The following is a 27285-nucleotide window of genomic DNA, read 5'->3' on the forward strand; positions in this document are numbered from 1 at the left end:
GGATAGAGGAGTCGAGGAGTCGAGGAATGATATTGGGATGAATCCATAGATGCGCCAGGTGCAGCCCATAACCTGATGGGTTCATGCAGTACTTGTGAGTTTGGAATTTTCCTTGAAATTGTCACAAAGTAACAAAATTAAATTGTGACATGTGACTTCAGCATAATGGACAGTTTAATCAGAAGTACAATGAGATAAAACATCGTTGTGATTTTTTGTTTGTCTTTTTATTTTTGCCAGATATGGAACCATGCAGATAGTTTCCTTTTTTAGTGGTACAGCCCAACAACATATCAGGATGTAATCATTTTTTACATTCAGTTTTGCATGAAGTTGCTGTCAGTATCTTGCCACACATTTATCTAATCATTATCATACCCTCTCATCTTCATCTTGAATGAAAAACACTTTTCTGGCATTTAACCAACATTGCTTAAGATTCCCTCCAGACATGTTAAGATTTTTTGTGGCTGCTTTGGTTCTGCCACAAAAACATTCAGTTGTCTGATTAAAAATGATTTAACTCCTCCATCACTGAAAAATCAAACATCTATGAACATGCAGACATTTTCAATTTCATAAAAACTTCAAATTTCCACATCACACTTGTGTAATGCCGGGTTCACACTACACGATGGCAGCCTGATTATAGCCTGGCGCAGCGTCGTACGCTGTTGGCTGGGATTGTGAACGACAATGATAATTCATCATTTCCTCTTGTGTAGTGTGTCATAGTAGACGACAGCCAACACTACATCGGGGAGGCCTCACAACATCCCGACAGAAAGTCTAGCATGTTTGATTTTCTTTTTGTCGTTCAGGATTTCTCCCGTCACAGCTGTCACTTTGACCAATAGAAACAAAAAGTAATCTGCTGCTGTAGACAACTGTATGACAACAACACCCCAGCCTTTTTGATATTTCCTCAAGGGACATTACTATGTCAGAGTAAAAAGGGAAAAATGATGGCGTGAAACAGCAAAGGCACATTAGCAACCAGGTGAGTACTGCCATTAGCATCAAGCTAGCAAAGAATGTTATTTCTACATAATGGAGAAGACGTAAAGGAATAAAATTAACAAATAGTGGTGGGGCTTTTGCTGACCAAAAATGAAGAGGGTACCAGCTTCATTTGAAACAGACTACATTAGAATAGGTTGTTATTTCTCATTAGCTCTGTATTTTTCTATTTTTACTTTTCATCCACTTCCGTTTGCCCTGTTAAGATGCATTGCGCTGTCATTTCAAACGCAATACTTCCTGTCACTGCTTTAAATTAGAAGCTCCTTATAATTTTGGTTAAGAAAATCCGTTCATTTTCCAAACAGGCCTTCATTGTGAAACATTTATAGAAACTTGTTATGTAGGCTCAAGTGACTTGTGTAGTTTTCATGCGGCACTTCAAATGTAGCTCCTCCCATCTGGTTGCACTTTTTACATTACTACAATAACAATTTGGCAGGGACGTAAACAGCCACAGTGACTGAAATAATAATAATAATTATTATATTAACAATAATAATAATAATATTAATAATAATAATAACAATAGGACAAGAATTACTCAATGACATCATGCATGTCATGAAAGACAGCCAACGATGAATGGTCGTGGACCAGCGTGTAGTCTTTCATGTCTGTTGGCCAAGTCACAGCACAATTTTATGACCCCGCAATCGCCTAGTCTGACATGGTGACTGTCGGAACAGACAAAAATGTTGTGTAGTCTGAACCCGGCATAAGCTGCAAAGTGGACCATGATCCAAACTGGTTGTGATGTCACAAAATCATCTCATAAAAACATGTCTGTAAAGGGGAGCACAGAGGAACTTTCCCTCTTTGACAGATGAATGTAAATCAGCCTTCTACACTGTAAAATATTTGACTGTACATTTACAGTAAATGACAGTTTACTAGTTGCATTACTTTCACAGTAAATTCAAGTGACATTTTTACAGTAAATTGTTGTGAAATGACAGCTGTATACTGTGATCTCACAGTAGTTATGCCTGCATATTACTGTGATATAACAGTACGTTCCTGTAAATTACTTAAAATAACTATAACTTAGTTTATGTACATCTGATTACTGTGATTTAGCAATATCCTCCAGTAGAATTACTGTATTTCTCTGTAATCTCACAGTTAAACTCCATTTATTACTGTGATTTAGCAGTATGCCTCTGTAAAATTATACAATAAAATTTCGCAATAAAATTCTGCATTTGGTTAAATATCACAGTAAAAGCCTGTGAGGTGATAATTATGTAATGAATTGTAAAATATTACAGTTACATTACAACACTTGGTTGGTCCTTGTTAACACAAGGATCTGTGTGAGAAATATATTCTTACTCATTAAATGTAGTCCATATGAGAAGTAGATTTACAATAGTAACTTGATAAGTAATCCAGGCTTCCTAACTTGCAATGTAATGCCTTCTCTCTTAAATACAAAACTACAGTGGTCGTTTTGTCTTGATGGCGCCCGCAGAGCGTGCTGACTCTCTATCTGATCCCTCCAGTCTCCTGTGCTTAAGACCCAGACAATCACCATCTCAGACATCACCAACTCCCTCCAAGGAAGTGTGACCTACAAGGACATCCCCTTGGTTCACACTGAGACCAAGACCATCACGTACGAGTCAGCACAGGTGAGGAGAATTCTGGGAATTGTTCACAAAAAATAACACTTCACAAAGTATTTACAGGCCTTGGTTAAATGCAAATAGGTGGTTTAAATTGTCTCAACTTGTATGCAATGCAGTTATTTTGAATTAAAGCTGTGTTTGTACACGTGAGCTCTGACGTGACCTCTTAATACCATATTACATAGTGGTGGCATGCAATATATTCAATTACGTGATGGTGACATGGTGGGGTTTGAGGCACTAAAACTAGTTGGATAAAATAATGTTTAGGCACATATGTCTATAAAATTACACACAGGTTATACAAGAAATTCATGCACAAGGACTTCAGGGTGAACCACAACAAAAATAACAAACAAAACCCACCTATTTCGCCCTGGAGTGCTGCCTAGGCCCTACAAACAAAAGAAGCAAACAAAAATACACTAATGGGCCTAACTCCCTAAACAAAACAAAAACAGAAAAAAAAATTATAACATGGTTATGGTTTTGTGCTAATTAATCTAAAGTGCAGAGCTATTTACAATATACACTGCTCAAAAAAAATAAAGGGAACACATAATCATCACAGTGTAACTCAAAGTCAGTCAAACTCCTGGGATATCAACCTGTCCAGTTAGGAAGCAATGCTGATTGTGAAACAATTTTACCTGCTGTTGTGCAAATTGGACAGACAATAGGTGGAAAGAAGAGGCAATTACCAAGACAGCTCCTATTTAGGAATGATTTTGCAGTGGTGGCTACAGACCATTTCCTTCTCTGCGTCCTTTCTGGTTGATTCTTGGCTAGTTTTGCATTTTTGCAGTACCCTCACCACTAGTAGTATCATGAGGCATTATCTGCAGCCCGTCGAAGTTGCTCAGGTAGTGCAGCTACTCCAGCATGGCACATCTATATGCGCAGTGGCCAGAAGGTTTGCTGCATGGAGGAGACACCAGGAGACAGGCCAGTACACCAGGAGAGGTGGAGGGGGCCGTAGGAGGGCAACAACCCAGCAGCAGGACCGCTATCTGCTTCTTTGTGCAAGGAGGAACAGGAGGAGCACTGCCAGAGCCCTCTAAAATGACCTCCAGCAGGCCACTCGTGTGCATGTTTCTGCCCAACCTGTCAGAAATAGACTCCATCAGGGTGGCATGAGGGCCCGACATCCACAAGTGGGGCCTGTGCTCACACCCAAATTGACATTTGCAAGAGAACACCAAAATTGTCAGATTCGCCACTGGCGCCCTGTTCTCTTCACAGATGAGAGCAGGTTCACACCGAACACATGTGACAGACGTGACAGAGTCTGGAGATGCCATGGAGAACGTTCTGCTGCCTGCAACATCCTCCAGTATGACTGGTTTGGTGGTGGGTCAGTGATGGTCTGGGGAGGCATATGCTTGGAGGGCTGCACAGACCTCCACGTGTTAGCCAGAGGTACCCTGACTGCTGTTAGGTACCGGGATGAGATCCTCAGACCCACTGTCAGACCGTATGCTGGTGCAGTGGGCCCTGGGTTCCATCTCATGCATGACCAGTGTTGGGAATGTTACTTTAAAAAAAGTAATTAGTTATAGTTACTAGTTACTTTCCCCAAAAAGTAACTGAGTTAGTAACTGAGTTACTGCACTGTTAAAGTAATTAATTACCTGTAAAAAACTATAGCATTACTTTTTAATAAAATGCTCAAATATGTCAAATTGCTTGGACACCCCCCTTAATGGAACTGTATGTAATGAAACTCAACATTGAATATGTCAAATGAATGAAATTGACACTTAATACAATAAATCATTATTATAAAACATTGTGCACTTATCTACACTAGTTAAAGAACCTCCATTAATTGCGCAATTTAAATGTGAAAAGTCTCACTGACTGACTGTCAGCTGTGTGTATGCGGAGAAGGAGAGGGGTGGAGGGAGTGGAGCTGTGGAAACATCCTGCAGTCCGTCACACTATCATGTGTTTAAATAACTTAACAGATGGATAGATATAGAGAAAGGCAACGTTTAGAGAGCAAGCCCAAATAAGCAACTCCACTTTCGAAACAAGCCCAAAAATCCGCAACCCGCAACTACCAATATTTGCAAGCGACTTTACAAAAACACAAGCCCAAAGTCGCGGACATGACAACCCTGCTTGTGTGCTTGTGAATACCCACCCTACCCTGCCTCTGATTGGTTTATGATGAAATTTTACTCTCCCTAAGCCAATCATCAGCACTTATGCTTCCCCCTCACCTGCCCTCATCAGGGAAAAAAAAACTTTACAGCTCCGCTGAGAAGGAGCTTGCTTGGGTGAAAGCCGCTTCAGTGAACCCAAGTAAAGCCGAGTAACAACGCATTTCATTGTGAGTAACAGTAACGGCATTATAATGGGGGAGACAGTAACTTTTTTGATTACTCGTTACTGAAAGAAGTAGCACCGTTTATTTATAACGCCGTTATTCCCATCACTGTGCATGACAATGCCCAGCCTAATGTGGCTAGAGTGTGTCAGCAGTTCCTGGATGACGAAGGCATTGATGCTATTGATTGGCCCGCCCGTTCCCCAGATCTGAATCCAATCGAGCACCTTTGGGACATCATGTACCGTAGCGTCCATCGCCGCCACATCGCATCACAGACTGTCCAGGAGCTGACTGATGCCCCGATCCAGGTCTGGGAGGAGATCCCCCAGGAGACCATCCCTCGTCTCATCAGGAGCATGCCCAGACATTGTAGGGAATGTATACAGGCACGTGGAGGCCATACACACTACTGAGCCTCATTATGAGTTGTCCTGAGGAAATTCACATAAGTTGGATCAGCCTGTGATTTTTCCAGTTTGATTTTGGGTATGATTCTGAATCCAGTCCTAAATGAGTTAATGATTTTGGTTTCCATGGATGGTTCTTACATTATTTTGTTCTCAACGAATTACACTATGTAATCAATAAAGATTTTCATCTGGAATATTTCATTCATCGAGATCTGGGATGTGTGATTTAAGTGTTCCCTTCCTTTTTCTGAGCAGTGTATATACAAGCATGGTAAGCTAGCGTGAAGTTAACACACACACTAAAGACTAAACAACCATACCACTGGAGGCTAACAGTGGCCCCACTGGCAAGCAGCGCAGTCAACAGTAATGAAACGGCTAACTGTACTGAGCACAAACAGAAACCAATAGCACAGTGTTTCAATGAGTGGAAGGCTGCAGAGGAAAGCAACTGGCTGGCAGCATCAGTCCTTGGCATTACTGTGGCCGTCTCAGACAATAAGTAGGACAAGCCCCAGTCTTGGCCAATCCACAGCAGCAATGGCACACCAAGCCCCCAAGCTCAGCCAATCCGCAGCAGCAACGATTGAGATTCACCCAATCGGCACTGGGCATCTGTACCTGTAATACAAAGATCCTCACAGAAAGGAGAGCTCTCACTCCCCTGAAACATCACTGCTCCATACTCAGTAACAAATACACAATGAATAATACGGCTGACCTTAACACCCCCCCCGTCCTAAAGAACAAACATCTTTCCTAGAAGATTTGTTTGTTAAGGCTGGGCTGGCATGCGTGACAGGGAATCTGCTAATACATTTTCTGCTCCTTTTTGTATGATGAATCTCTTGGTTGAAATCCTGAACCAGGAGGGACCATCTCATCAATCTCTGATTTGAATTTCTCATCTGACTCAAAAACACCTGGGAGTTGGGATCAGTGTACACTGCAACAGGTAGTTGGCTTGAACCACTGTACACTTTAAAATACCGTAGTGTGAGCAGTAGCGAAAGTGCCCTTTTTCATTAATACTGTAATGGAGCTGGGGTACACTGAATTTTTTTGAAAAGTAGCAAATGGGATTGTCGATACCTTGCTTGTCTTCCTGGAGCAACACAGCACGGGCCCCTCTGTTACTTACAATACCTCCAACTTGAATGGGCAGTCGAAATCTGGGGCTGCGAGGACAGGTGTGCTGCAGAGGAGAGCTTTAAAGAACAGCATTCTGACAGTCAGGTGACCAGGAAAAAGTTTTCTTCACACTAGCGAGGCAAGTGAGAAGAACAAACACATCAGCAAAGTTTCTACAAAGAAACATTTCTAGGATGGCTTACACTTTTGCATCCACTGGCCCACTTGCTTACTGAGGTATGCAACAGTGGCTCTGCCAAACTCACATTTGGCAAGATTCAGAGTAAGGCTGGCCTTCCTCAACCTCTCAGAAATAACTTACAGGGTTCCTATGTGTTCAGGCCACGTGTCTATAGGCCACGACATTATCAAGATACACTTCACAATTTTCACTTCAGCTAAAACAATGTGCATTACTTACTGAAATGTGGCAGGTGCATTACATAGACCAAAGGGCATCACAGGGCATTGGAGGAAATGGTCAGGGGTGACAAAACTAGAAATTTCTGAAGCACGAGGGGTTAATGAGACTTGCCAGTAACTTTCAGAAGGTCCAGTTTTGTGACGAAAATGGCTGAATCAACTCTAGTAACACAGTAAGAATCAGCTTTAGTGACGTTGTTCACTTTTCTGAAATCAGTATAGAAACTTTTGTCCAATTTAGGCACAAGAAGGCAGGTAGATCTCCAGGCACTGGAGCTGGGAACAGCTAGACCGTTCTCCAAAAAGTAGTCAACCTCTTCTTTAAGAAGAGAGGGCTTTGTGGGATTAACACGGTAAGCAAGCTGCTTTATTGGTCACCAACATCAATGTTGTGAGACACAACAGTGGTGCAGGATGGAGTGTTTAAGAATGGAATGGGATTCTTTTCAATAAAATGAACAATATCTGCCTGGGCTGAAACATCTAAATGCTGCAAATGCATGGACGTTGGAACTATTTTCTGAGGGGGGGGGGCGGGATTTTTGTTTGGAGGGGTGGGGGAAGCATGCACACATCAATGATTAAGGATTTGATTTGAAGTCATTTTATACTTTTATACTAGATGCACCCGCACCCCCCGCACCCCTAGTTCCGACGTCTATGTGCAAATGAGCTGACAGATTTTTTAGGATTTCTGAATTTTGCAGCAGTGAACAGGAAACACTGTTGTTCACATGTAAAACATCATTTTCAGAGGAGGGCAGAGAAAAAGCAACAGATGTGACAGTGGACAGTGGTTGTATCAGCCAGTTGTATCAGCCAGATCCATCACATCATCAAATTTACATGCCTGTGTACATGTTACAACACAAACAGGAACCCAGATGGGTTTAAATCGAGCACAGGATTCTCCACTATCTCAGGTGTTGGAAAAACTTCATTTCCAGCCAAATCATTACCGAGGATGAAATGCACCCCTGGTGCTGGCAAGTGAGAGCGCATGCTGATTTTCACCAGGCCAGAGACAAGGGGCGAACGCACCCGCGCTCTTGAAGGGATCAACTCAACCCCACATATGAGAGCATCAGAACCACAAAATGAGCCGCTGGACAGAGGCAACACACTGTGCAACATAATGGACTGTGTGGCTCTTGTGTCAAGCAAAATTGTGACCGGTACCTGATCTTCAGTTTCTCCTGTCAGAGAGACGGAACCCTTTAAAATGAACTTTCATCTATCTCATCCTTCTTGGGTTCGTCTGCGTTGACAGGAGGCAGAACAGGAGCAGACTGGATTAAACTGGTTTTTGGCTTTCTGGGGTTTTGATTTCACTCTTACTGCTGCAGAGCAGGGCAATTAGCAGTGAGATGGCCCATAGTCAGAGGAAGCGGTGTTAGGATGTGGTGAGTTTTGGGTGGAACTTTTGGATTTTTCCCAAAGCAACAGCCTGAATAGGTTCACGACGCACAGAGGGAAAAGTAACATGGTGAGTCAAAATGAATTCATATGCGAGCACACGTGCACATGCACACGTGTGACAAACTCATTACAAATTTATTTTTGCTCTACCCGGACTTTTTACTCTTCCACACAACTCTCAGGTGAAGATTGTGAAAACTTTACTGGCACTGCTTAAATAGCCACTATCATTTGCACTCAGTTGATTGTCCTTTACTTAAGTAAGGGTTGCTCAAAATATTCTCCACACTTCTCTTCCTAATAGTTCCCATTTGGAGCTAAGATTGCTGTGATTTTAAGTGGTTTTAAATCATTTTTACCACTTAACACTACCACTTTGTCCTCACAGTTTAGCTTGTAGATAAGTCTGGTCATATGTGCACGCTACACTCATAAATGTGACAACGTAGCAGGCTGATAAAAAAAAAATCACAGGACAGGCAAAACTTATTTTAAATGACATTTCAGGGATCTCATAGTGTAAGCATTTTCATTTGAAATGTTGTAGTATTTTGATAGCATTATATATATTTCTGTCAAAGTATTTAACTTTTTTAAAAAAAGTCAGGCTGTGGCTCAGAAGGTAGAGCTGGCCGTCTATTAATTTCAGGATGTGGTGGTTCGATCCCCAGCTCCTCCTGTCCACGTTTTAAACTGACCTTGGACAGTGAACTCCATATTACTACTGATGGCCAGACCAGCACCTTGCATGGTAGCTTGCTTACACTGGTGTGTGAGTGTGAATGAGAGATAAATTGTAAAGCATGTTGGATAAAAGTGCTATGTAAATGCACCATTTACATTGAACCTGGAGCATTTGGGTGTCCAGATGGTCCCAGGGCAGTTGCTCCATTTGTTCTGTTGGTAACACTGACACTATTGGTACTGAGTTTCAGTTGCATTAGACCGAATCACCATGACGTTATACTAATAACAACAGTCACTTCCAGGTAGACAACTGTATATTTATTTAAATTGTGTGGAGATATATTGATTGTTCAGCTATAACGGTAATGTTTAAAAATATATAGTTAAACGCGTTGGTCAGACCTATCTGACCTTTTTGCTGTGCTTATTTCATGCACTGTGTTGTTTTACTATGATCTTTGATAAATCAACTGGCACAGATCTAAGCAATGTACTGCTTGGACGGGGACCACAGCAAAATGTATTTTAACCACCGAAACAAATCTTTATCAGTTTAAGTGTATGCTATGTTTGGAGTACTTTCACCACTTTACCTTCCAGGCTAACTCAGGTGTGTCCAAACTTTTGAATGGGGGCCAAATTAGATAATGTGAAAATACCTGGGAGCCAGCTGTCTCTCACATCATATGGGTTTAAAAAAATCATATACAAATGAGACAAATAGAACTGTTTCCTCTTTCAGTGAGAACATATTCAACTTTCCACCGCTCTGGAAGCAGCGGCCCTTGCGGTTGACTTTACGTTGCTTTGCTGTGGTCATGTCTGCTACCTAGCAGGAAATGTTTTTTGGTGATTAACCATTAGTTTGCTTGTGCTTCCTCTGCTCATAAAATCTCATTCATTCAACCTGTGTAGTTCTTACTTGGTGCATAAATTGTATGATACTCCTGCCATTGTGAGGTGAATGGAAGAAAATGCTAAGTGATCTTGCTTGATTCACCAATATTGTTTGGCAGGCATGGGTGGCATGGTGGTGGAGTGGTTAGTATTATCACCTCACAGCAAGAGGGTTCCTGGTTTGAACAGGGGGTGGGGGAGCCCTTCATTGCGGAGTTTGCATGGTCTCCCTGTGTCAGCGTGGGTTTTCTGCAGGTTTCTGCAGACATGCAGGTTAATTGGTGACTCTAAATTGGTCATAGATGTAAATGTGAGTGTGAATGTTTATCTGTCTCTATGTGTCAGCCCTGTGATAGTCTGACGACCTGTCCAGGGTGAACCCAACCTTTCACCCAATATCAGCTGGGATTGGCTTCAGTGCCCCCGCAACCCCTAGCTGGTTATGGAAAAAATGAATGAATGAATGTTTCACCGACTTCACACGGTATATTATAAAAGACAAGCGGGGTGCCATTCAAAAACGGTCCGCGGGCCAGACTTTGGATATACCTGCACTAACTGATCAAGGCAGCAGTAGACCAGCAGCTCCTGTGTCCTGCAAAGTAAAATGACTGTTTTTGTGAATGGAGTGACAAAAGTGGTGGCTTTGATATAATGCATGAGTTCCTCATTGGAAAGGGCTGTCTGACAGCAAGGTAAAGTGGTGAAAATATTCTAAATATAGCATACACCTAAAGACAGTGTTTGCACAGTGCTGTTTCATTTATGTATGTGACATAGGGGTGGGAATCACCAGAGGCTCCACGATACGATATTATCAAGATACTTAAGTCACAATACAATATCACTGCAATTTCAAATGTTTTGCGATATGCTGACACTTAAGTCATTTTATTTGCAGTGTATTTAAATGTATGTATGTTAATTTGTACGTGTAATTTTAATCATTTATATAATAAAAAATAATACTTGGCATTGTGTGACAAAACAATTTTGCTACACAAAAATATCGTGATACTTTGCTGTAGCAATTTTTCCCCCACCTGTAATGAGACGTGGGATGGTTTCTAGCTGGAAGTCCCTGTAAATAAACATTGTAATTTGGCCTATACCAAAAAAAAGAACTTACCTTACTCATAATCATGTTTTCCAACATTTTTTTATTCATTTCGGGCTCTAGTTTCGCAGACCGGGCAAGGCGGGGGCGCAGCGCATCTGCGCTTCGCCAACTGGGTGTTGCCAGGCGGATTTTGCAAGTTTGGCACACCGTGCGCCTGGCGCAACTACTCCTCTTTCCCACCTCTGTCCCTCCTACCTGCGCAAGTCGGAAAGAGGGAGGAGAGAAGGCGTGGAGTGGGTTTTACACACATCACACCAATCAAATGAGCCCCTCTCCTCGCCCTCAAATGTGCCGCACGAAGGCGTAATGAGAGTTTACTTAATTTGCCATGGCAGAAGAGAGCAGCAGCGTCAGATGGCCAAACTTCTCCCAGGAGGAAACTGATGTTTTGGTCCTGGAGGTCCAAGCTCGCAGCGTCCGAATATACGGAACTGCGAGCAGACCTCCACGGGCTGATGATGCAAAGGTAGCCTAGGAGGAGGTCACCACAATTGTAAATCAATGTTGCGTTTCTCTCGTCCGCGCGCGCTCTCTCTTTCTCTCTCGCAGTCTCACTCTGTTTCTTTTCTTTTGACTTTTCTAAGATGACAGATGCTGAATATATACTCCCTATCTGATGCTGTGGCTGTTTCTTGTTGGCTGAGAGGGATGTGAACTCATTGGTTTGCAGCTGTCAAATCAGGTTGGGTTTCCATTACGCGTGCCAAACGTGCCAAACATGCCAAACGGTGCCAATCCCCTTTGATCTGACATCAGATGTGACGGGACAGTCGATATAGAGATACATTTATGTGCTGATTCCAGATAGTTGCATTGAATAGTGTTTTTTGTGGGTATTTATTGCATTGTTAATGTGCCTGATATTCTGGAAACCTGCCTGTGAGTTTTTGGTGACGTGTGCGCACTGTCCGGTGGTCAGCCAAACTTCGGCTTACACCGGCTGCGCACCCCCTGCGTTGACAATAGACCTGGTTTCAGCTGGCGAGCTTTTAACGCACCTTCGGCGAAGCCTTTTGGCACGAAACTGTCACTGCGCCAAGCTGGATCTGTCGACACCTCCCCCTGCTGCACCGCCACACCCATCTCAGCACACCTCGGTCTGCCAAACTACCAAACTGAGCGCGCCTCGGGTTGCACTGCTCGAAACTAGCTCTGCGCGGGGTTCGCTACCCTGCGCCCCCCTGCGCCTCGCTGGGAAACTAGAGCCCGATTTCAAAAAGCCAAAGTTTCCAAATACTGAAGAACAGAAGCAGTTATTCAATGTGAATAAAACAGCCTATTGTGCAAACTTTTGATTTGAATCAGAGAAGGTCAGAGTAAAGGATAAGTAAAGAAGAAAACCAATTTGACCAGACATGCAATGCAAGTATAATTTTTGTTGGTAATAAAAGAGTTCTTAGGTTTAATCCCCAGCTCTTGTTCTGAGTAGGATAAGAATCTCTTCAAAAAAAATCAAAGTTACACAAATCACACATAGAAATAACAGTAAAAATGTAAACATGGATTCACTTGACGTTCTTGTGTAACACTTAAAAGGTGTCTCTTCTGCAGCCAGTGGACAGCCTGGCAGAGAGGGAGTCAGGAGTGCTGCTGAGTGCCCAGACCATCACCTCAGAGACCATCAGCACCACCACCACCACCCAGATCACCAAGGTCTGCTCACTTCACTAACAGCCCCACTGTCAGTCAAAACATATTAATACCAGCCATTTACCACCATGCTGTGATGGATCCCTATTTATCCCTACTCAATCACTTGAGTCAGTGGTGTTGACCCTTCACAAACATACTGGTTACGTAGCCACTGGAGAGTAACTCAGGAGACTGTTTCATCAACATCAGAAATATGAACGTGAATTTTTTATTCTCTGACACCAGTAGAAAGTTGTGCCCTGTTACCTGCCCAGCCCCTGGTCCACTCACCTCCAGTGTGTTTTTCATGTGAATTTCTTTTAGTGGTGTTATGGGTATGGGGTGCCGTTTGTAAAGTTGCTCACACTGAAAATAACATCAACATTTTGCCACATTTAGCTTCAAACAGTGTTTAAAACATGGTGTGAATTTTTTAACATCACCTTTTACCACATTTACATCAATATTTGTGAACTTAGAAATATATTAAATAGTTAAATCTAAATATTAAATGTTACACTTTAAAAGGAAATTTGAAAATAAGGTTGCAACCGGTCCCATTCCTTGCAACAGAGGCATTCCTCTTCTGTGGGGAAGCTCTTCTGTTTAGGAGGAGGAATTTGATTTTGCAGAGTCTGATGGCCACCCTTATTTGAGCCAGAATACACTGACGAAGAGCTCCCCCACAGAACAGGAATGCCTCTGTTGTAAGGAACAGGACCGGTTGCAGCCTTATTTTCAAGGTCTGGATGTGACCGAGGACGAGACACCTCCACCTGGAGTAACGTTAGCATCCAGCTGGGCTTTATCTAGAGCTTGCGAGATATATTTCGGCTGAGCTTTGGAAAGCAGAGCTAACATGGCAGCACACCAGTAAGGTAAGACAACACGTTTACATTTCGTTTTCTATATGTTCTCTGACATTTATCCTAACGATATGAGGCGGTCTTTGTGGGAAAAAAGCTTGTTTAGTGGACTAACTTTGCACTTGAATGTATGCCCATTCACTTACGTTTTAACAGGTCTGACGCTACTAGGTGCGCCCTGGCTGTATCTAGGCTAACGGCTAACATGCTAACTATTATTTCTATGTCATGAGTCACTTGAAACAAATTTAGGACGATAGGAGATGGGTTGAAATAAACCGAAATTTCTCTTTAATGTTAAATGTTAAATATAAATATTAAATCTAAATCTACATGTTAAATCTAAATATTAAATCTAAATCTAAATCTAAATGTTAAATCTGAAGGCTAAATCTAAATGTTAAATCTAAATGCTAAATCTAAATCTGAATGTTAAATGTTATATCTAAATGTTCGGGGTGAAACTAAATATTTAGCTAATATGCAAATCCACACTGCTGGTCACTGGAAGTACCAATATAAAAGCTGTCCACTGTCCGTCACCTTCTGCACGCTACTTGCTCGCTCGGCAACATGTCAGCATGTCCGGCAATGTGGTGGCTCTATGGCGGATACTGTCGCTGTCGCTGACGATGCACTGCTAAAATTCTGTATTGCCAGAACGGGCCTTCTGATGTGTATCACTCTAGAGGTGGGTGGGGGTGGGAGTAGGATAGTGCTGACCAAAGTGACGTCAAAACATCTCAATCGCCTCCTCGTGGCTGCCTGTAGTACAGGTCATAAGTCCCACATCCTCCATAGAGGGGACACTAAAAACTCAAATAACACGTCAAATAAAATTTCTCCAAACATGATTTTTGTTATTTTACATAGTTATTATCACGCTAATGTATGTTCAAGTGTTCATTTCCCCCAATAATTTGGTTCGTTTTTTATTCCATAAACACAGTCTGACCATCTCGAGCTTTTATTTTGGTGCTTCCGGTGACCAGTAGTGTGGATTTGCATATGAGCTAAATATTTAGTTTCACCCTAAACATTTAGATTTAACATTTAGATTAAGATTTAGCATTTAGATTTAACATTTAGATTTAGATTAAGATTTAGCATTTAGATTTAGATTTAGCATTTAGATTTAGTTTTAGATTTGATATTTAGATTCAGATTAAATATTTAGATTTAACATTTAACATTTAGGTGTAACATTTAATATTTAGATTTAACTATTTAATATATTTCTAAGTTCACAAATATTGCTATAAATGTGGTAAAAGGTGATTCACACCATTTTTTTTAAAACACTGTTTGAAGCTAAATGTGGCTGTTGTTTGTTAAATGTTATTTTCAGTGTGAGCAACTTTACAAATGGCACCCCATATGTGGGAACATTTAAAACATATCTGTGGGTTTTGTCAATATTAGCCAAACGGTTACAGGGCAGAGTTGGGGGACTTAGGTCTGAAGACTGACTTGACTTGAGTCTGACTCGGGTCGCAAATTTGAGGACTTGGGACTTGCTTGACTAAGACTAATGAAAGACTCGACTTGACTTTGATTTGGTATTCATGACTTCAGACTTGTCTTTGACTTGAAGCAGATGACTTAAAAGGACTTGACTTTTTTATTAAATATTTGCATTTTTGGAGATATTGAGAAGTTACATTTTGTTTTTAAAATATGATGACACATCATGAGCTTCACTGTATGCTTTTATTCAGTTCTCTCTGGGTGAAACGTGAGTTAAGTTTTTAAAAAAAGTATTCAGTACTGAACATGCTTTGCACACACAGTCACACTGTCAGCTCTGGATCATTATGCTCACATAGTCACTGTAAACGTTGGTACATGGGCTGCTAGCTTTCTATGCTCAGGCTCTCTTCTTGTTTGTGCAAGGTTTTGGTACTGCCACAATGCATAACGACTGTTCCTGCTATCTGTGAGTGTGTATGTGCGCCCGCTGTGCACATCTGCACGCCATGAGATAGTTTTCCCAGTGACTTTTTAGCATTTTGAGATTTTTCATAAATGAAAAGTGCTTTATAATTTAAATTTACTATCATTATTATTATTATTATTATTATTATTATTATTTTTGGGGGGGCCTCCTGTTCCTGCTCGGCTCAAGTTTGGGCATTTTAACACTGCGTAATTATCTCACCTGCTCTCTCACAGCAACAGTTATGTTATGTGAGTGGAGTCTTTCTCCCTGACCAGAGAGCTTGGAGCAGGAGTAGTATTACTGTAGCAGTATTTAAATACTGAGAGATAGCATTACACTCGCCCAGAGCCCAAAGTGACACCTTCATAATGTTTGTTTTGCCCAACCAACAGTTCAAACCTCAACATAAAAGTTATAAAATAATAAAACGCAGCAAAAAAAAAAAAAAAAAACATGAAATGTTTTTGCATTAAAAACAACTTAGATGATTATCAAAATAGTGGCAAATTTATTTTCTGTCAGTTTAATAATTGACCCACAGTTCAAGTTGTGCTTGTACATTTTTATATGTTTCGAGTGCAAAATCTTAATTTGTAAAGTAACAAGTAACTGAAGCTGTCAGATAAATGTAGTGGAGTAGAGGTAGACGGTGAGGAGATAAAACTCAGATTTGTACTTACAGTACTTGAGTAAATGTGTTAAGTTGCATTCCACCACAGTTTGTGCTATATTATCTTTATGAGTTCGTGAGTATGACTTGACTTGTGACTTACTTGACCTGAGCAATGACTTGACTCGACTTACTTGATTTACAGCAAGGACTCGACTTGGCACATGCTTATGACTTGAAGGTTATAACTTGAGACTTTTATATGACTTGCACATGTGTGACTTACTGGTATAGCGTCCTGAGAGAAACCACATTTTATTTCAGCTGTGTTTATTTTAGTTGGAAAGAGAAATATATTTGAACTTAAACCTACAATTTTAGACAGACATACTTAACATAATGCATTGTCTAGTTGTTTGATACCAACAAAAAGTATGTTATGTTTTCAATAAATTGGATGATGCAGAAATGTACAATACTAAATACACATTTGGTTTTCAGTATGGACAGAATAAGCCAGCCAAATGTCTCAGCTTTTCAGAATATCAATGAAAGACTACATTGTGCAACATGAGTTATTTTGAAAATTTGGGTTTATGGCCAAAATACATGGGACACAGTTGCAGTGTGGCACGTCTTCCACAGCTTGCCTGCAGCAGAGCGTATCCATTATAATCAGCTGAAGCTGGTAAACTGACCACAGAAGCTGTGTTTGCCTAGCCTGGTAAAGCCTCCTAAAGACAGTGAGATTTTAGCAGTCTTCTAAGTTAGTGCAATGTGCGACATGGATCTAATAAACTTGGATATGACATCAAGTTTGATTTATGCAGACTCTACAATGACAACGTCTTCTGAATCGCAGGCTATGACGTATGTCCATGAGTGTCAATACGCAAGACCAAAACATCATCAGCATGCGTCATTCATCTACTCTGCTATAGTTGTAAGAGAAAAATGAAAACAAGTAGAAATTGCACCCTTGCTATAGAGGCATTTATGTGTGTCAAAAACATGAAGAAAAGGAGGAGGAGAATGTGGATGCAGTCGTGGCTGGGGAAATGAGGCCAACTTGGCATGTCAATTTTGCAATGAAGTGTATTTACTAGCATCTAATAGCATTTAGCATTCATGCTGATCAGTGCATCCTTTCGTGCTGCATTTCTATTGGGTGGTTAGTAGATGTGAGTGGTATCAGCGGTCACACTGAGATGGCCACCTCAAATTTCTGACATTGTGAGAATTTTATCTCAGGCTGTCTTTAATCGCAAGACCATGACAACGGCCATCCTTGAGCCTCCCTCACTGTGCGACCTAGGACCAACGTTTTAGAGCCACGACAAAAGATATCTCCACGTTTCTTTCACGTTGGTCATCTTTCATCTAGGACAGATCAAAATCACACAGTGTATACTGGGCTTAAGACCATCCCTGATGTGAGCTCAATATTCAGTTTTGCTCTCTCTATCATTTTGGCCCCCCAGCTGCCCCAAACACTTTTCAGAAATGAAAATCTAATTGGGGCCAATCCAGGATCAGCACCGTAGTTGACAACCTAATCAGTTAATCAGGGACTGCACTGTAGTTGATGATGTAAAATGCAGGCCGCAGCTTGCAGAACAGTAACAGTGACTCCCCAAGCAACAAGTGCTAAGTCTAACGTCAGCAGGGTAAACACAGCAATAAGTGAAGTTATTGCAGAAATAATCAATAACAACAATTAAACAAGAACAAGAGTATGCACTCAAAGCAAAATAGGTTTTCAACGTTCTTCTGACTGGATTTGGCAAAAGTTTGATTTATCAACTGGCTCTGTTGGTGATGAAGATGTTCCCTGGTGTTTTGTTACACTGATTAGCTGAAGGAGTTTTGTCTGTTAAGGTGGGTACCAGGCTAGCGCTCGCCCGTGCAGGCACTGTGCTGCTCAACGTTAATTTTACAGTCTATTTTTTCTTTATGCATGGCTTTGCAGCCCTCTGACAGTTGCAAACTACATGGAACTGACTCCCAGTGTCAGACACTGACCAAAAAGCTGTCCTTTCATGTCAGCATGATATGCCACCAGTCACTATTATTGTTTTTTTCATTATTGTATTACTGTGTTAGGGAGAAACAACAATGAAAGGTAAGGCAGCGGAAGTCTGAATAGGGCAGGTGGGAGGGCTGGTGGATGGGTCCAACAACCACTGACTTTTATCCAGGAGGCTGGTGGTCACTTCCTGTATGATTGTTAGCCAAACCCCGTTCTTTTTGCCTAAACCCAACCATGTATGTGTGTTGGCAAAATGTAACCACATACGACTGCTGTTGAAGGAAAGAAATGCCAATTTCGTTGTACAGTACCAATGTAGTGCTTTTATTTTAAAATAGATTGTATGCAAACTGTTCATTTCCTGTGAAAACACCGGTGTATATTAAAAAAAAAACAATGCATGTAAAGCCCAATTCAGACCAAAGATTTGCAATGAGGAGAGTTGAAACAGGCAGCTACTTGCAATGCGCCATTCTGCAAAGCTTTAAAAACAAAGTCAACGAGAGGAGACAGTGTATCATCTCTATGCAAAAACTCTCTGTACTTCCGCTCTGATTTCCAGTTTTTCAGGCTGATTATAACCATAGTATAATTTGTATCTTCTTAAAATATGAATGAGGAACGTGATAGTGAGATACTGGCTACAGTTGCATTTGAAGTAGTGATGAAACAGCAAAAAACATACAAAAGAGCATCAGATGGACTGTTTTCATCATCAATAAACCACAACAATATAAATAACCAGCTCCAATTAATCAGTCAATGAGAATGTGTGTGCTGGGGGCATAAGCACATAGAGCGTGCAGCAGCAGTGACACCAGCACACCATGAGGATGGAAACAGAGGGTTCGGCGGGGACGGAGCACCTGCCTTTAGCAAGTGAGCATGCTGTCTGTGATCGTTTTGACTTGACCAGCAGACTTTACTACATCAGTTGGCTTGAGTGAAGCTCAGACCAGCCAGTTCACACCACTGCAACTTTTCTCTGCAACGTTATAAAATGGTTTCATCTCGTCAAGAATCAGTGGTCTGAACTGGGCTTAACAGGCAGAACTTGACACGGCATCCCAGAACGTCAACAACCAACGCACCCAGGGTACCTTGCACATTGTACCTCTATGTGGAAATCCTATGACCAAACTTTGATATGTGACAAGGTTGGAGTGAGATTGTGTTTGCTGATGTTGCCACTTGAATCTGGTACAACCAATAGAGAAATACCATGAATCATCATGACATTCTGCTACTCCAGTTATTTGTTATTTGTACATGCTCAGAATACTTACTTAAGACATTGCTTGACCTAAAGAATTTTTTTTTTCATTTATCCATGTTCCTTTGTGTCATCCTTCAAAACCTTTCCTGGATCCATCTTATTTCTGACCCTCTATCAGGAAGGGATACTGCACTGGTCTTTCAGGGTGATCAGTCGTGTCTGGCTTCTCTGCTAATGTGAATTCCTACAGATAATGAAGATGGATTTTGTTTTTGTATTTTTTCCAAGCTCATATTTTAGCTTGTGTCGTGTCTCTGTTGTAGACAGTGAAAGGAGGGATCTCTGAGACTCGCATTGAGAAGAGAATCGTCATCACTGGAGACACTGAAATTGATCACGACAAGGTAAGGAATGTAATGGAAGAAGACGATATATATTTCCCAGAGGGAAAATGTACTGGGGGGGTGGGGGGTGGGGGGTGGGGGGTGGGGGGGGTTGTTTAGTGAGGCTACCTCAGCAGTGCCCAGGAGGTGAACAGGCACCTTTCCAGCCACCAGTACACACTCTATATTTGGTCCGTATGGGGACTTGACATGGTGACCCTTTTGTTTCCCAACCCAGATCCCTATGGACTGAGCTACTGCCGCCGTCCCATGTACATGACTGATGAATGCTTTACTGTTCACACTAAATGATGTAATAATGTTGTTTTCATCAGCAGGAAGCAGGTGCTTTTATTGTGTGTTGCCTCTTTCACTGACACAGAGTTCTACTGTAATGCTGATATGTGAAGCTGAAATTCTTTGTAGGCTTAATTTGCCTCACAGAGCAATCATGTTCATTTATCAAGTAAATCGGTTCTGCATGCAAGTTTAATCCAACTCATTAATCATGTTCTACTTAACAAGTCTGGATTATTGTCCTTCCTTCACTCAGGCTTTGGCTCAGGCCATTAAAGAGGCAAAAGAGCAGCACCCAGACATGTCTGTTACCAAAGTGGTTGTGCACCAGGAGACAGAGATCGGCCCAGAGTAAGACACAGTGATCATTTGGAAGGTGAGTGTCCACCCTGAACCCACCTTTACCCATCCTTTACCATGATTTTTCTGGACAGACTTTTGACACAACAAAAAATCATTTGCTGTTCATGCAGATAATGTCAAGATCATATTCCCCTAGCATAAAAAAACAGGTAACAAGGCCAAGAAAAGAAAAGAGCATTACTTAGAGAATCGTAAGTACAAAAAGCAAAACTTAAAGAGTAACTAAACCCTAAAACTATTTTTTTCAGCTGATAATCATTGTTTCTGGTTGTATAGTAGTGTTACTGACTGATCCTGCTCAAAATCTTGACAGTTTAGTGCAAACTGTTGAAAATCTACATTTTATTTTAAAAATGTGTTATGGAGTGCCCTCTACAGCTTGAAACCTGGTTACTACATTTGAATTTACATTACATTACATTGGAGGCGAATGATTCTTTTTTGGGGCAAATGACGTCACTAACCATCCACGCTAAAGCCTGCCCTCCTCCCTTTACTCCTCCTCCCCTTACTATAAAACCATTCTATCTGCAGTTATCAAACTGATAGCGAGTAGGTTGGATCAGAGCAGAGAGAGGAGTAGAGCAGAGAGAATAGCTAGTAATTTGTCGAATTGTATTGTTAGCATAGTGTATTTTAGTGTAGGTTTACAGTTAGTAGTGTGTTTATAGTATTTAGGTTAGTTGGTCAAGGAGAGGCGCCGAGGCTCAGGAGTATATGTGCGGGGCGGCGAGGGAGAGATGCCCGTGTGACACAGTTAGGGGCGGTTTTCCAAGCCACCATCGGCACAAAGAAAATAAGTCTAAGTGTGGAGGAGAGGGACCGGGTAAAGAGGCTGTCCTCCGGGGAAGCCCTCTCCCTGCAGCGAGGGACTGCTCTCCAAGGTACCAGTGCTGGGCTGGGTGAAAATAAGCCAAAGTGTGGAGGAGAGGGACCGGGTAAAGAGGCCTGACCTCCGGGGAAGCCCTCTCTCCTCTCCCCGCAGTGAGGGACAATCTTCGCTCCGCCCCTTTCCTCAGCCGCTCGCCTGCCCCCAACTCATACACCTAGAATTCAGGGCTGAAAGAAGTCTTGTCATTTTAACCCAAACCATCATCTTTGTCCTAAAACTTCAGGGCTATCTGGCTTTAAGCCCTGGAGGCAAACTTCTCCCATCAGTCATAAAATATGGATGAACAACAAAATTAACAACACTGCTTCACTGGGAAAGTTTATTCCAGGTTGCTGGAAAGGAGGCTCCAGCTGACTGTTGAACCCAGGATTTAGGAGTAGCTATGCGGATTCTGTCCTGGTGGTGGAACAGTGGACCAGCTCTTTACCCTGGCAAGACTGCTGGAGGGGTTGTGGGAGTTTGCCCATTCAGACCACATGTGCTTTGTTGGCTTGGAGAAGGCTTATGTCCACATCCCAAGGGGAGATTTGTGGGGGGTACTATGGGAAGATGAGGTACCAAGGTTGCTACTATGAGCCATCCGGTCCTTGTATAACCAAAGGGGAAGGGGTCCAGATTGGTGACTTCAGAAGTGCATCTCTGCTCTTTGCAATTGATGTGGCTCTGTTGGTTTCATCACACCATGACCTCCAGCATGCACTGGGGCGGTTTGCAGCAAAGTGTGAACCAGTCAGTATGAGAGTCAGCACCTCCAGGTCTGAGGCCATGGTTCTCTGCCAGAAAATGGTGGATTCCTCCCTTTGGGTTGGGAGTGAGTGACTGCAAGGGAGTTCAAGTATCTTGGGGTCTTGTTCAGGAGTGAGGGTAGGATGGAGCGTGAGATGGATGGCTGGTTTGGTGCAGCATCTGCAGTGATGCAGGTGCTGTGCCAGACCATCATGGTGAAGAGAGAGCTGAGCCAGAAGACAAAGTGTTCGATTTACTAGTCCATCTATGTCCCATCCCTCACCTATGGTCATAAGCTATGGGTAATGACCAAAAGAATGAGGTCGCAGATACAAGCAGCTGAAATTAATTTTCTCAGAAGGGTGGCTGGGCTCAGCCTTAGACATAGGGTAAAGAGCTCAGACATCCAGAGAGAGCTCAGAGTAGAGCCACTGCTCCTTTTGTCAAAAGAGGCTCAATTAAGGTTGTTCAGGCATCTGATAAGGAGTGCCTCCCGTTAGAGGTGTTCTAGGCACATCCAACTGGTAGGAGGCCCCGAGGCAGACCCAGAACAAGCTGGGATTACAAATCTCATCTGGCCTGAGAACGCCTCAGGGTCCACCAGGAGGAGCTGGAAAACATTGCTGGGGAGAGGAACATCTGGCATACTTTGCTCAGCCTGCTGCCTCCACAACCTGACTTTGGATAACAGATGAAAATAGATGGATGGATAAAATTCAGTGCCATTTCAGTTTGTTTTCCTTTACATGAATAGATATGTCCATCACAAATTGTTGCAGAACAATTTACCAGAATGAAAGAAATTAAGTTTTTGAGACTCAAAATTGCCTGGGGGAGGGCCCGAGATCCCCCAATTTCATATTTGTCCCTTGCAATGTTTAAACAAAATAACACCCTTGCATCACTATATGTATAAGTAAGCAAACAATGTTGCTGTCTATGAATTAATATTTTAAATTAATAATTATGAGTGGGTTGTTATTATTCAGAAATGCTTTCAAAAATCCCAATGATATAGTACATCGTGGAGACATGAAATTTTCACCAATAATTGGAAGTGAAATTTTTTGTGAATGTCAAATTTACTTGAAATTCAACATATATTTCCAGCTTTTTGTGGTCTACAAAAAAGCCTAAGAACTATTAAGGTCTGCCTAACTAGATTCTCCACCATTTTGATTTTTTGAACACATTTTTGACATTTTCTTTTAAGTTCTCTTAAGTCCAATTTTACCAAAGTTTCTGTGAATTATCATTGGATGACACTTATCAAAAGTTATCAAAAGCTATTCAAAGCTTGCCGATATCTCATTGCATATTTTTTGATATTGACCAATGAACTTTAGAGGGGGCGTGGCTTAGCACATACATAGACCTTACTCCTTGACCCATGAGCCAAACATCACAAAACTTGTAGGAAATGTCCACGAGTAAAAATACCTGTCATTTAGACCTACCACTAGGGAGCGCTACAAATGCAAAAAGTTTCTATCATAATCAGCTACAGATATTTGTACGAAATTTGATTTGCATCATCACAAAACTTGGAAGCAATATCTTAAGAGTTGCCAGGAACATCCTGAAAGTTTCATTAAAATTGACCACTAGGGGGTGCCACAAATATAAAAAAAAAATAGGCGACAATACATTAAGTGGGCCACTTCAAAAAATGACTGAACCCAAATGAAAGGAGGCTGGAGCACTCAATAAAATTGCAGAACTTTTAATAAGGTGCAAACAGACTGACGTTTCGACGCTACTGCGTCTTCTTCAGAGTCACACAGGTTTTGATAGAACAATGGCAGTTAAATACACACATCCTGAAACCAAAATGGTCTCGCATCGGTGAGGGGAAATTAACCAATCCTGTTGAGGCACTCATCAAAAAGAGGGTGTAAAGAATCAGCAATCCAAAATAGAAAACACTCCCACTAAGAATGATGAAGATGAGAAAAAAAAATTAAAATAATAATAATAATAACATATATATATATATATATATATATATATATATATATATAAAATAATGATAATAAATAAAATAAATGAATACTAATATTAATAAAATAAAATTACAAACCACCTAAAGATGTAACCCGATGTTTTACTGAAAAAATGAAAAATTCAATTCTTCATTCAGTCCATGCGGTTCAACAGTGTTCAGTGTGTAAATCCAATAAGCTTCTCTTCTGAGGAGTTTGTTGACAATATCTCCACCTCTCTGTCGGGGGGAGACTTTTTCGATGCCGTAGAAGCGGAGAGAAGCACAAGAACCATGATTAGCTTTAACATAATGGCGTGCTATCGCATAATCCATGTTGTGATTGCGAATAGCAGCCTTATGTTCAGGTGTCCTGGCTTTAAGAGGGCGTTTTTTAAATTTTTTTTTAAATACATATATATATATATATATATACATATATATATTATTATTATGTTAATTTTTTTTTCTCATCATCATTCTTAGTGGGAGTGTTTTCTGTTTTGGATTGCTGATTCTTTACACCGTCTTTTTGATGAGTGCCTCAGCAGGATTGGTTAATTTCCCCTCATCCTCATTTACCAATGAGAGACCGTTTGGGTTTCAGGATGTGTGTATTTAACTGCCATTGTTCAATACCTGTTTGACTCTGAAGAAGACGCAGTAGCATCGAAACGTCAGTCTGTTTGCACCTTATTAAAAGCTCTGCAATTTTATCGAGTGCTCCAGCCTCCTTTCATTTGGGTTCAGTCATTTTTTGAAGTGGCCCACTTGATGTATTGTCTACTATTTTGTCCTGTGCTGTGAGCACAGCAGCGCAGCAAGAGTGCCTTTCTTTGATTAAAAAATAGGCGTGAGATAGTAGAAATCAGACTATAAATCAGAAATCGATTGTCCAATCATTACAAAACTAGCAGGGTATGTTAAATAATAATGATGACCTACATGTGCTAAATTATTTTGAAATCGGTCAATAGGGAGCTCCACCAGAGGTGATAGTGGTGTGATTCTTTTAATGGGTTGTTTGTATTAGTGCTGTGAAAATATCCATCATACTAAATTTACTGTGTGAACAACAGCACATGCTTTTCCACTGCTGCTTAGATTTTTTACCTGGCCTCTATTTGTGTGCTGACCACATCCCCAGCAACTATTTGAGACTCACAATTAGGTAAATACCTGATTTTATTTTAGAAATAACTGCGACCATCCTTATCATCATTTACAGTACAGTTCAGTTTAGTACTGATGCACATACTTGGTGGGACTAGTAGTGCCATCTTAGATGGATAGGTAAGTAGGAAAGATCAAAGGTTGGGGTTGAATTGCATTGGGGCTTGTCTTAAAATCCATTAAAATGTCTTTTTCTTCTTTCTTTTCTCTGTTCATCTCTCCATCTCTCTTTCCCTCAATCTATCAATTCTTCACCTACACCTAAGACCTCTTAAACCCCCAACCCCCCACCCCACCATTGTGTCTCCATTACACCATTTTACAGCAACACCCCCAGCCTTTACACTCAACTGACATGAACCACGAGACCACATCAGAGGGAACAAGCTTCAATGAACTTAAACCTCCATCATTGGGGCTTTGGCCTGAAGGAGACGGAGTTGTCAGAAACTTCCCAAGAACCCTCCCCGTATTCCCCACAATCCCCTCTCACTTAAGATCAACTGCTGGACTGATGAGAAAAAAAAAAACAAAAACCTTTTTTAAAAAGAAAAAAAGAAAATCAAGTACAGTATTTATGGATTTATTCCTCTCCAATTTGTCTGGAGGGTTGAAGAAAATTACAAGGGCATTTGGTCTTTTAATCTGGAGATTACTGGTATTTTATTTTTCTACAGCTTTTCTTACCATCAGAATTGATTATCAATAACTTGGAGATCAAGTGTTTTTTAACAGTATGTTCCAAACAGCATTAACAAAGGGATTGTGGGTGATTTTTCCTGGGATTGTATACGTTATGACTTGATGGTCCCTCTCAAATTTTGGTGTAAGTTTGTTGTCATTTCTTGTACAGTGAATATTTTATTTTCCCTCTCAATGTGAAAAAAAAATATTTTTTCAATTCATGTATAAAAAAAAGATTGATTTTATCAAACCACTGAGGTAATTACTCCTCTCACCTTATTTAAAGTTGTGACTTAATGAGTTGTTGGGTGATCTTTCCATCTTTTGATTGTTTTAGTTGTTCTTGTTGTTGTTCTTGTTGTTGTAGTGCTTGTGTCACTAGAACAGGGCTTTATCAGGACCAAGGAAAGAGACAGTAATTTACTGAAATGACCTTTATTTTATTTATTCCCGCCTCTGTCTTATTTTTATGTGTTTATGCTTTAGATCCCCTCTGCACAGTTTGACAGTTAGTTATTTCTACTGAGCATGACAATAGCACCCACAGTACTTATGTATACGTTTCACATTTTGACTTTTCTGGGCAAATGGGCAGTGTGTACTCATCCAGAGAGAGGGAACTCAAATGAAAGTGATCACAAACAAGTGTATCATCTGCCTAATTGCTATTGAAGCAGTTGAAAAGTGAAGACAAGCATAGGATGATAATTGCCTCATTAAACTGCAGAAGCTTTACTGGCATCTTGCTCCATCCAAGCATTTACGTTCATGCTTGTTATTTGATTATTACCTGACCAAGGTAATACTCCAATTTTTGCAACTGTCACACCAACACAGTAACAGCGGTTTTCCTTTTTCTTGTTTGCTTTTGAAAATTTGGGGTCGTAGTTGTCATTTTTCAGAGACCTAGGAACTGAACTCAGGATTAAGCTCAGAAGTCAAAGTTAACACTCAGACACTTGCTGTCAGTGTGATTGTCATGAGTTAAAACCTTTTGGCTGCTGTTTATTCGACACACTCTTGCTACGACGTTGTCATATATTGATGTTTGGTCATGGACTTTCCAAGTTGAGATATGACATGCAAGGTACCCTGGGTGCATTGGTTGGTAACGTTCTGGGATGCCGTGTCAAGTTCTGTTTCTTATATGCATTGTCTGTTTTCAAAATACAGTTCTGTTTTCACAGGAAATGTACAGTTTGCGTACAGTCTCTTTCAAAATAAACACACTACGTCTGTACCATAAACTGACTTTTTTCTCCTTCAACAGCACACACACACATGTGGTTGGGTTAGGCAACAAAAGCATGTGGTTGGGTTAAGGAAAAAAGAACGAGGTTTGGCTTTACAATCTTAAGGGAAGCAAACACCTGCCTCCCGGGTAAATGTCAGTGGTTGTTGGACCCCTCCTGCCCACCCCT

General features: G+C 41.1%; 1 protein-coding gene across 14 annotated transcripts in view; it reads left to right on the forward strand.

The window, feature by feature from the left end:
* Positions 1 to 27096, forward strand: part of epb41a (erythrocyte membrane protein band 4.1a) — a 337203-nt gene extending 310107 nt beyond the window's left edge. For 10 of the 14 annotated variants that reach the window (XM_049601545.1, XM_049601543.1, XM_049601550.1 and 7 more), the window contains 5 exons: positions 2526 to 2654; positions 12610 to 12726; positions 19689 to 19769; positions 20302 to 20421; positions 25447 to 27096. In XM_049601545.1, the coding sequence (XP_049457502.1) occupies positions 2526 to 2654; positions 12610 to 12726; positions 19689 to 19769; positions 20302 to 20400 (426 nt within the window). In that variant the 3' untranslated portion in view covers positions 20401 to 20421; positions 25447 to 27096. Of the gene's footprint in view, positions 1 to 2465; positions 2655 to 12609; positions 12727 to 19688; positions 19770 to 20301; positions 20422 to 25446 lie in introns of those variants that run through there. The other 4 variants (XM_049601548.1, XM_049601555.1, XM_049601558.1 and 1 more) reach the window with 4 other exon arrangements.
* The last annotated feature ends 189 nt before the right edge of the window (positions 27097 to 27285 follow it).

This window comes from Epinephelus fuscoguttatus, linkage group LG17 (assembly GCF_011397635.1).
Source record: "Epinephelus fuscoguttatus linkage group LG17, E.fuscoguttatus.final_Chr_v1".
NCBI lineage: Eukaryota > Metazoa > Chordata > Actinopteri > Perciformes > Serranidae > Epinephelus > Epinephelus fuscoguttatus.